The sequence below is a fragment of the Eucalyptus grandis genome, chromosome 10 (genome assembly GCF_016545825.1).
Source record: "Eucalyptus grandis isolate ANBG69807.140 chromosome 10, ASM1654582v1, whole genome shotgun sequence".
Lineage (NCBI taxonomy): Eukaryota > Viridiplantae > Streptophyta > Magnoliopsida > Myrtales > Myrtaceae > Eucalyptus > Eucalyptus grandis.
In genome coordinates, this window is record NC_052621.1 from 13710087 (window position 1) to 13720278 (window position 10192).

At 40.1% G+C, this 10192-nt stretch overlaps 2 protein-coding genes across 4 annotated transcripts; one reads left to right on the plus strand and one right to left on the minus strand.

The window, feature by feature from the left end:
* Positions 1 to 972: 972 nt before the first annotated feature.
* LOC104421891 (protein TAB2 homolog, chloroplastic) lies at positions 973 to 3953 on the minus strand. Its single transcript, XM_010034039.3, has 5 exons — positions 3376 to 3953; positions 3162 to 3231; positions 2418 to 2589; positions 2074 to 2217; positions 973 to 1352 (listed from the first exon to the last, which is right to left on the minus strand). The coding sequence occupies exons 1-5, from the start codon at positions 3879 to 3881 to the stop codon at positions 1093 to 1095; spliced, it is 1152 nt and encodes a 383-aa protein (XP_010032341.2). The 5' UTR covers positions 3882 to 3953; the 3' UTR covers positions 973 to 1092.
* A 149-nt stretch (positions 3954 to 4102) lies between these two features.
* LOC104421892 (tRNA-dihydrouridine(20/20a) synthase) lies at positions 4103 to 9308 on the plus strand. Of its 3 annotated transcripts, none has more exons than XM_010034040.3 (13): positions 4103 to 4243; positions 4858 to 5087; positions 5168 to 5294; positions 5429 to 5556; positions 5642 to 5711; positions 5812 to 5914; positions 6549 to 6666; positions 6837 to 6918; positions 7730 to 7791; positions 8056 to 8128; positions 8225 to 8305; positions 8701 to 8781; positions 8883 to 9308. In XM_010034040.3, the coding sequence occupies exons 2-13, from the start codon at positions 4894 to 4896 to the stop codon at positions 9045 to 9047; spliced, it is 1284 nt and encodes a 427-aa protein (XP_010032342.2). In that variant the 5' UTR covers positions 4103 to 4243; positions 4858 to 4893; the 3' UTR covers positions 9048 to 9308. The 3 variants fall into 3 exon arrangements, with proteins under 3 accessions (XP_010032342.2, XP_010032345.2, XP_010032343.2); XM_010034043.3 differs by having other exon boundaries at positions 5434 to 5556; XM_010034041.3 differs by having other exon boundaries at positions 4971 to 5087.
* Positions 9309 to 10192: the final 884 nt, after the last annotated feature.

Consider the following 10192-nt stretch of genomic DNA (forward strand, 5'->3'; position numbering starts at 1 on the left):
AAGCAGAGCAAGAGGCCAACTTTTGCTGGAATTGTAGAAGGTTTTGAGAAGATAGGGAAGGGATTGAAGCACAATTTGGGCCCACAGAGGAAGGGTGACTGGAAAGATTTGGCTTTGATGAGTTTATCGTTTGCTGTTTATGTGTACATATCTCAGAAGATTGTTTGTGCTTACTGTGCTTGGGTGTCCATGCCAAAGCAGCCCTGGTAATTCGTAAATAAGCGAAGTCAAGCCATCTTCTTTTGTTGTAAGAGAGCTAGAGATTGGGTATGTTCTTCCCATAGTTCAATCATGTTAGTAATTATGAAGGGAAGCATCTTCATTGTATATGTTGCAACTCATTAAGATCTCTGTCGTATAAAAGTGCTCACTTTTTTGACATTCCTTCTTACCGGAAAGTGTCGGTGTGTAACTCTTTAACTGTTCTCTTGCAATATATGCTGGAGAGTTACAGTCACCAACCATTGCGTTCGAAAATGAATCTTCTCCTCCCCATGACAGGAGCAGGCTTGACAAAAAGTGACAGGAATCACAAGTTTGATTGTGATTACTATAATTTACCATGGAATTGAACATAGAATTTCGCCAGTCAAGGACTAACAGGGTGCAGGTGCCAGTTGATCGCTGATCGCCTTGTAAGAGCATTGGGTAGGCATTTTTCACCACACAAATGGGATGGTGTTCCTCAATGACCGTGCAGTTTAAACTGTATAGCAGAATTATAAAATTTCTCAAGTGATTCTCTGCTGCCAAATCAGTTCCAATTGCCTTTCACAGTATCGCCTTTTTTTTTTCCCGTTAATAGCACAATCCATTTAATCAGTGCAACGAATGTAAGAATAGACTCCTCAATGATTTCATCTTATGTCCTTTCTATGTGTATTGCTATTTCTCTGCATGAATATGGATCTGATATATAATTTGATAGATACTACTCAGCATAGCTACCCTGGTTGCCAATTTGACTGCTGGTGAATTTAAGCAAAAAAGGTGGACTAATAATTTCTTCTATATCTGGAGATCAACACAGACGTCTTCAATGGAAAAAAGTAGACCCAATGTATTGTCTATAGATATTGTTGATGCTGAAGGTTATACAGGAGGTGGTGGCAAGTCTAGCAACAGCCAGAATCCAACACAATCATCTGAATCCAGGTCCTCTTGGATGGCAAGGAAATGTAATCCCCCACAGGACTTTTTTGCTGATTCCCAAGCTTCGGCTTCAGTTGTCGTCACAGGATTTTTCTTGTAGGTTGCGTAAACATAACGTGTTGAAATTCCAACTGAAAGAATCAAGCTGGCTCGACTGGTATCAGCTTCAATCGAACTGACTTCCAGTCCATTCATCCAAGCTGTGGCAGTGGAACAAAGATTATAATTTAATTGAATTTTGAGAGCTGTAGCGAATATAGCAATATAAAATTTTACGAGGCAAAGTGTCCTTACAGTTAGATGACCAGTGTTAAGATTAGAGTAGAGATTGCTCTTAATATACAACTAAGTGTTAAGAAGAGATGATCTCAACTGCTAGTCTGCAACTATGCAAGCAAGCATAGCTAGAAAATAGTTATGTACTCATGATCCCATGAATCATTAAACAAAATATGGTATTAATAGATAGGGTACTGAGAATGCCAAACTGTGACTTTTAATTCTGTCAATCTCACAAGGACTGTCACGTACTAATATTGTACTCCTGTTTTCCAATTAATGCATCATCTGGATTCATTCCTAGTGCAGCTAATTAGTGGACATGAAAGCCACTGGGAATAGATGTCAATATACTAGGTGCAGTCACTCTTTCAGGCTGGCTATAAGTCCCAGGATAGCAGCCTCATTTTATGATGCGTGGTCTTGAGGAGTTGCTGTTTATCAAGCTTCATAAACCTTTCCCTAATGCCAAATTGGACAGCAGATGGCCCAACTTTAATCATAACTACACCCTGCCTTACTGTGTCACGAGTGAGTATGGAAGCTCAAGATACTTGATAATCACTTGAAGATTCTGGCGTGACACAACAGAATCAGTAGCATGCTAATGTCATGCAAGAGATATACAGAAAAAGAATGCACCTGCTAGTGGTTTTGCACGTGAAGATGCAACAGCCAACCCCGGTATCAATGTATTGTCATCTATCTCAATGCCCAATAAATCCAAATCCAGACCCGAACCAAACACGTATCTTGTGTCCAAGCCTGAAATTTCCTCACGAACAGCTACAAAGAAAGAGAACAGTACATCAACTGAAGGAGTTCAAAAATGTTTATGCTTGTATGTGGAAAAAGTGGATGTCACGATATAAAGACTAAGCAGACACCCGAGTTTCTAATCTCCACAAGCGTCTATAGGGATAATTGTAATGCCTTTACATGAAAAAATTAATTCACAAGGACTCTTGCGACTGAAGGGTCCATACCTGAGTATGGTAATTGGACAAATGCCCACTTCTCCCCGAACAGATTTTCAGGAAGTTCCATTGGGAAAGGGTTATCAAGAGCCATAAGGGGCTTGGATCCTTTTTGGAAACCCGGGTGACGTGTATACACTGTCTCATACCGCTCTTCTAGCCAGAGAAGTAGTGATACACACTGAAATACAAACGTTACTGGATGAAAGTGAGTACATATAAAGCATGCAAAGTTAGCATGTAGAAAATATTTCTTCCTAATGTGATACCAAGGAAACCACAGAATCAATACCCAAAGGAAGAAAAAAGGAAGAAAGTGAAACTATATTATCCATTACAAATTAAGCAAAATGGGAGGAGCAGCAACGTGTTAACACATCCATGTCCATCACATCCTGAAGTACTTTTCACTTATCCAATAACGGGGAATACGAAGATAGATGAAACACAGCAGGACGGGCTGAAGAGAACGTTAGCGTGGCTAATGAGGAAGCTCCTATCAAACAGATGTGCTATTCTTTCTATCCAATACAAAGCACAAGTCGAGAAGATGTCAGAACCTTAGTATCTGTCCGACAATTTAGGAGCTTTCCATATGCTCATCCAACTTCATTTCGCATTTTCAACGGAGACAAGATTGAATCCTTTTTTATTATCTTACCAGTGAATGTTCCCACCTAAAAGTGATTCCTAAGTGAACAACATAACATGAAGATACAAATGGAATTACAACAACTAGCGAACTGTACATACCCGCTTACTCGGAATAGGCTTTATGCTGAGCTCCTTACATGACTTTGTGATAATTGTCTGCATCTGAGACCTATTAGATCACGCACCAAAGCATTTAGTCAAAGTTCTTACTCAGAACAAAAGAATCAACACAGCCATGTAGTTGTACAGGCACGTGAGTGGTTACACCCACTGATGTCCATGTGACTTTTGTTCATGATGCAGTAAAAATTACCTGAAGTAGCGAATCTTCTCCGGGAGAGAAACGCCCAGTTCATCGCTAATGGACACGATAGCATCCTTCAAAGTGATGCTATTGATCACATTGTTGGGGAAATACTTGGTGTATTGGAGTGAAAGCGAATCGTCACACACCACAAGCTCCCACACCTTCTTGCCTCTGATATCAAGAATGGGCCTGGAGCAAAAATCAAGTTCCCACGCCGAAATGCTCTCCGGATCGGTTTCTGGGTCGAGGTAGCTCAGCTCCGCTGTCGGGTCATCATCTTCTTGACCTGGTTCTTCCTGGTCGAGTTCGGGCTCCTTCTCTGTCGAAACGGAGCTTTCGGACACCGAGTTCAGCTGAAACCGGTGCGCGAGCCGCTGGTTTCTGGCGAGGCCTCGAGGAGTACGATGAGGGAGGTCGGTGAATTTCGGGAAAGAGGCAAATTTGGAGATGGGTTGGTGAGGTTGCAGAGGAGGGGTCCTGACTCTGGCGGGATTGAAGCAGAGACCAGCCATGGAAAGTTCGCCGTAGCGCAGAGTGATGACGATAAGAAGAAAGGAAGTGGCAGTTTGCCTGGGCAGTTTACTTCTCCACCACACGTACGACCAGGAGCAAGCTCGATCGAGTGCTAGTGGATGGATAGGCTTCGTTGGGACGATGGGGAAAAGGGCCCATCGCGGCCCGGCCCAAACGCATCGCGTCTCGCCTGATGGCCGCAGATAAGCTACAGGAGAGAGGAGATGCTGCGTTTTTCGTGTTTGTGGAAGAGAGCGTAAAGGCGGAAGCTTTCTTGGAGTCACAGGGAAACGCCGTCTTTGCGGAGATAAAGCTGCGAAGCTCTTCCTCCAGAGTTACGGGAGAGGGTATCACTGACCATGTAATTCTCTGTCTCGTTCATCTCTACTCTTGCAACGAATGTTTGCGTTGCACGAGGGAGCGCAGGTGTTGGGGAAGAAAGTGTTCTCTAGCTGTTTGATTGAATGCCACTGTGTTTTGGTGCTCCAAGGGCCCAATTTTTAGTTCGTTAAACTTCTGGGCGGATTTCTGGGTTATCGCTGGTGTTGTCCTTGATATTGTCTCTTTGCTTTCAATAGAAAGCTGCTATTTTGATTTGTTATATTCGCTGAGAGTTCTCTGTCTAGCTCTCTCTCTTGGGTTGTAGCCAATATTAAACAGTGACTGGATTCTTGCAAATGCTTCTTATGTAAAATGGAAACATTTGAGAGTCGAAAGCTGCTTTGCCTCAAATGGGTCTGCTCTACTGAAGGTTGGCCTTTCTAGTTGTCAAAAAAAAAAAAAAAAAAAAAGTGAGGATGCATCTTGTTGCATGATGGGACTCAATATTGGAGCTGCGGAAGGTCAAAACTGAAATAATCCATGTAGGGTTCAGGAAAATGCTTGTATAGGACAGAAAGTGGGGGTATGTGAATTTAAGTGAGCTTACTCCTTCCACACATCCCCGTGTGTAAGTACTTCTCTTTTCTTGAATAGGTACCTTAAGGAGCGGGCCTTGATCTGATCACAGAGATGATGAAGTTTGCGGGATATACTTTGATAACATCATTTACTCCTACTCATTCTATTATCCTTAAAACCCCTCGCAGATTTCGATTTGGTTTGAATCTGGCCAATTCAAGAAACATATCAGCTGCTGCTGTGAAACATCGACTGAATGCAAAAACGCTAATGGTTGCTGAGCGCTATCTTCCTCCTTTGTTTAGGTAGCTTCACTATTTGTCCCTTTATATATTATTTTGAACCTTATTTTGGTGTAGTGATCCATGAGGCTCCCTATTTGCAGTGTTGCTCCAATGATGGAATGGACAGACCATCACTATAGGACCTTAGCCCGTCTCATCTCAAAACATGCATGGCTTTACACTGAGATGCTTGCAGCTGAAACAATTGTTTATCAAGAGCATAACCTGGTAAGTTGACAAGATCCTTCATATTCATGGACTGCAGCAACAAGCAGTCTACCCAGTGGCCTTTTATGTTAATCATGTAGGTGAATTTCCTATGACGTGACAAACTAAGTTCCACTACTATTGATAATGGCCAGGATAGGTTCTTGGCTTTTTCTCCAGAACAGCATCCAATAGTGTTACAAATCGGAGGCAGCAATCTGGAAAACCTGGCCAGAGCAACTGAACTTGCTAATCCCTATTCCTATGATGAGATCAATTTTAAGTCAGTGAATTTCTTTTTCTTAGTTGATATCCCATTATTTATCTTTGCTATTAGTCTTTTGATGCTTACTTTCTTTATTCACTAGTTGTGGGTGTCCTAGTCCAAGGGTAGCTGGACATGGGTGCTTTGGTGTTCGTCTCATGCTTGATCCGAAGGTTTGAGTTTATTGTGTTAATTAGTGTTCTGGACTGGTATTATCTATTTTGGGATCTGTGTCGGTGTGTTCTGATATAATTATTGATCTCTATGAGGAAGTTCGTTGGTGAGGCCATGTCAGTCATTGCTGCCAAAACAAATTCTCCGGTCAGTGTGAAATGCCGAATTGGTGTTGATGACCATGATTCATACAATGAGCTCTGTAAGGTTCAATTTTCTTCTAGCTTAGCAAGTCAAATGCAGGATATACTTTCTATAATATTGTCTCTTCTTTATCTTGATGTTCAAGAACTAAAGAGAGAACATATTAACCATTTGGTTTATAATGGGATCATCATCCTGCTATTGATAGTTCTTAGAGGAAATTCGATGTCTAATTTGGATTATGACTTCTTTGCATCGAGCCTTCCTTATAAAATTAGACTTAAGTTAGAGGGGGTGCCACTATGAAGCACTTGCTTTGCTAGGCTGGGGCTATGGCTCTATCCAATAAAAATGTGAACGATTGCAATGCCCTGGTTGGGGAATATATGATGTCAAGCCAAAAGGGATGCTTTTATGGACCAAAAGAAATATTAATTCCACAGATATTTAATTATTTAAATTTTCTTGACTACAATTGTTCGCCTCCTTTTGCCCTCGGTTCACTGGTTTTCAAGGCATTTCAGCAAAGATGATTAACTACTGTATGAGTTTGGTAAAGTCTGATTTTGCTCATTTGGCCACATTACATCCCCAAAGTTCTTTGCACTATAGTTTTAGGTAAAATCATAACCTTTAAGTGAGCTGTTGTGATGCCTCTACATCTAACTTTATGGTGCTCGATTACTCTACAGGTGATTTTATTTATAAGGTTTCTTCTCTCTCACCAACGAGACATTTCATTATACATTCTCGTAAGGCACTACTCAATGGCATCAGCCCTGCTGACAATCGTCGGGTTCCTCCTCTCAAGTACGTACCTGGAAATATGTCAGGAAAACCTATCTCTGGTTTTTCGTTTCTTTCCTTTTCTAATGCTTTTTGTTATTTTTTGTTCTGAGTATTTTGTTAAATGGTTTAATTATTGTGCTGGGGAAACAGTACAGTATGTTCAGCTTATCATTTCAATTTCTCATATGCAGATATGAATACTTTTTTGGTCTGTTGCGTGACTTTCCAGACTTAAAGTTTACAATAAATGGAGGCATAAACTCTATTGATGAGGTAAAATCATACTTTAGTCAAGTTAATATTATATTGATATATCAAGCCTGGAAGCAGACATGAATGATTGGCCCAGTATATAATGGTGATCCATGTCCTTGATCAATAAGAGGAGGCAAAGTGATTTACTTGCCCTGTTTACTTGGTATACATTCTGCTTGACTGCAAGCATGTCAAAGTGAGAAGTGGAGCTTAAGTATATAATGCAACTTTTTTAAGCAATCTGTTATAAATGTGGAAATTGGTTTGTGTACTTCACATTGTCAATGGATAATCCGATTTGTAATGGTGTTTTTATTCATGTCTGTATTTAAGGCTTGGTGAAGCTGAGCTGAGTTGACACAGACTATTAATGTAATTCAACCCATATTGAATAATAGAGACTCGATCAATTATCTTATGAAATATGAGTCTTGGTTCAGTTAAGCCCAAATACGAGCTTGAGCTCAAACTGAAGTTTTATAACTACAATATAATTGATAATTTGTTATGTTTAAATGTTTGCAATGAAAACAAAATAAATATTTAATTACAAGATTAGGCACAGGAGCTACTTGAGTTCAAAAATTGAACTCAAGCTGACTCAACTTAATTATCTAGCAATTCAAACTTAATCGAGATCGAAGTAATAAAGCTGACCTTGAGTAGCTCATGGACAGAGTGAGATCTTGATTTGGTGATACTTAGGCTGGGGAGACTGCCATTTTGTTTTGAGTTTGTGTAATCATCTGATTGGTAAAACTTTTTAAGCACCATCATTTGAAATGATATTCATGATTCACCAATTGTTCATGGATATTTGTGTATACAGGTGAATGCAGCATTGCTGGAAGGAGCTCATGGTGTAATGGTTGGACGTGCTGCCTTTAATAAGTATGTATGACACAACAAATATAAATTTCATAGGTCCATCTATGTCTTCACATTCATTTATATTTGAAATTTGAGAGCCATACTGCAACAGCACGAATAATCCAAGGGAATCTTTTATGGTATTGAAGAAAGTTATTATTTGGATTTATGATTTAAAATGCAACGATATAGATCATACTCGATTGGATGTTTGGCTAAGCCGAGCAGTGCTCACTTGTGGTTGCAAATTTGTTCAGTGATTTGAAAATTATAAATTTTTAACAGCTCATGGCAGACTTTGGCGAATGTAGATAGCGCTGTCTATGGTGCTCCAAGCAGTGGTCTCACGCGCCGTCAGGTATAGTTGTACATGCAGCTGGATATTATTATCTGCTTAGTCACTGCTTCCTGTTTGCTACGAGTATTCCCCTCCTCACAATTATCCAATTCTCAGGTCCTTAAACAGTATGAAGTTTATGGAGAGGCTGTTCTTGGAATGTATGGAAAGAAACCAACTGTTCGCGATGTGGCGAAGGTATGGATGCAGGAAATGGTTTAGCTAGATAATCTCTTCTTTTGTAGTGTTCTAGGAGTGGATTTTTGTGGCCTTTGCTTTACAATGTGACTGTTGAAAAGAATTTAAGATCCATTAGTCTAGGCCATTTATAGCTGATATATCAGCTAGGGCATTGTAAAGGTCACTTATCTGAGTGTGACCTTGGTGGAGAGTAGTCCAGCACCAACAGGATCTGCAATGGATATCTTTAAAATCTCCCATATACCATTAATTGCTGCAAGGCCATCATTAGCATTTGGAAGCAGACTTCTGCTTCTTTGCTGTTGGAATGTTGCCGGGTGTGATAGATCATCTGTTTCTTTTTTGGCCAATATGAAGTTTTTTCAATAATTTTATTTTTTAACATGTTGCAGCCTTTGCTTGGTCTTTTCCATTCGGAGCCTGGAAATGGATTGTGGAAGCGGAAAGCTGATGCAGCTTTCCTGCATTGCACTGTATGTTTGTACATTAAGCTATTCATTTCGATTATATTAAACTTTTGTGTCTTCCAGCCTGAGCATTTGATTAACTTTAATGCGGTCTTTGGACCTTGTAGACGATGAAGTCTTTCTTTGAGGAGACACTCGACGCACTTCCTGACTCTGTGTTGGATGCACCTATTGGGGAGGTTCCGTCCGGTTCAGAAAACCCTTTCGCTAATATACGAGATTTGCTGCCTCCTCCATATAAGGAAAAAGAGCAAGAAGTGTCATATGCATAATCATTCTTTGTTCGTGCAACAGCCTCTCAGATATCCTTCAATTTCAAAGTCAGATTGGAAAAAGAGATGAGTTAGTTAGGTCTTCTGTTGCAATTATTTTGGGGTTTGGTCTGTCTGCACTGTCATCCCATGTACCAATTGTGATTAAGTACTGTATAATCAAACAAGTGGTCATGGTTATCTTGTCTGTATCACCTGATATATGCAATTTTCACGTTGTTTTTGTTGTTTTTGAAGTAATCATGAGGTTTTTAAGACAAATAGTCTCATCTTCTCCCCACACTTGCCAAAAAGAGGTGAACGTAATTGCTGCAATCATGTTTAGCTGTTCAGGTATTCAGTATAGGCTGTCAGGGCAACTGAATTTCCAAGAACCATAATCTCTTTAGGTTAATTAGAAAGACAAAAAAGGATCATCCTAAAGAAGTTAATAGCGATTGAAATTTTTTTATGACGCTAATGTTTATTTGTGAACGAATAAAGCAACAGAGCTTAATCAAATGCAATTAGACAACAAGGCCAGTCGAGAAGATCTTGGGCGTTTGCGTAGAGGTACCCTTTTGATACTGTTGTCAAGGTCAAATAGTTAAGAGTTTTAATTAAAAAAAGAAAGAAAGAAAAGGGGGAAAAAAAAAGAAGAGAGACCAGTAACGCTTGTGCAAATTTACAGTAGTGTGGAGTTTTGCTTGGAGCTATTTAAATGAACTCTATATTGAGCAGGGAACGGTGAGATGTTGTGTTGGTGCCAATGAACTACAACTGGTTGTAGAGTTGACGAACATGTTACTAAATACGCCCCACAAAATCCGCTCTAATGCCGGTATTGTAGGAAATTCCTGGCTGATGCAATTAGTGCAACAAGTTAGAGTCTCATCAACTGCAATTGAATGTCAAATTTCTAAAGAAGTGCGGTAAGGTAGGGGTGTCAAAAAAAAAAAACCGACCCGACCCGAACCGACCCGACCCAAACACAAAACAAGTTGAGTATATGTGTTTCGGGTCTTAAAATTGTTCGGGTCACAGATACAGAACAAGCAAAGAAATATGTTTCTGTTCGGGTCAGGGCCGAACAATGTTTCGACCCGAAACACGTTAATTCCAAATTCCAAACAAGCTGAGAAACACAAACACGTTCCGATCTTTTA

Excerpts from the sequence above, each read along its gene's own strand:
- LOC104421891 (XM_010034039.3), bottom strand. The coding sequence starts at position 3,881 with ATGGCTGGTCTCTGCTTCAATCCCGCCAGAGTCAGGACCCCTCCTCTG. Across the intron at positions 2,590-3,161 it reads AGCCTATTCCGAGTAAGCGG|TGTGTATCACTACTTCTCTG; the intron begins GTATGTACAGTT and ends TTTGTATTTCAG. Across the intron at positions 1,353-2,073 it reads ACGTGCAAAACCACTAGCAG|CTTGGATGAATGGACTGGAA; the intron begins GTGCATTCTTTT and ends CCACTGCCACAG.
- LOC104421892 (XM_010034040.3), top strand. The coding sequence starts at position 4,894 with ATGATGAAGTTTGCGGGATATACTTTGATAACATCATTTACTCCTACT. Across the intron at positions 5,295-5,428 it reads TTTATCAAGAGCATAACCTG|GATAGGTTCTTGGCTTTTTC; the intron begins GTAAGTTGACAA and ends GATAATGGCCAG. Across the intron at positions 7,792-8,055 it reads GGACGTGCTGCCTTTAATAA|CTCATGGCAGACTTTGGCGA; the intron begins GTATGTATGACA and ends AATTTTTAACAG.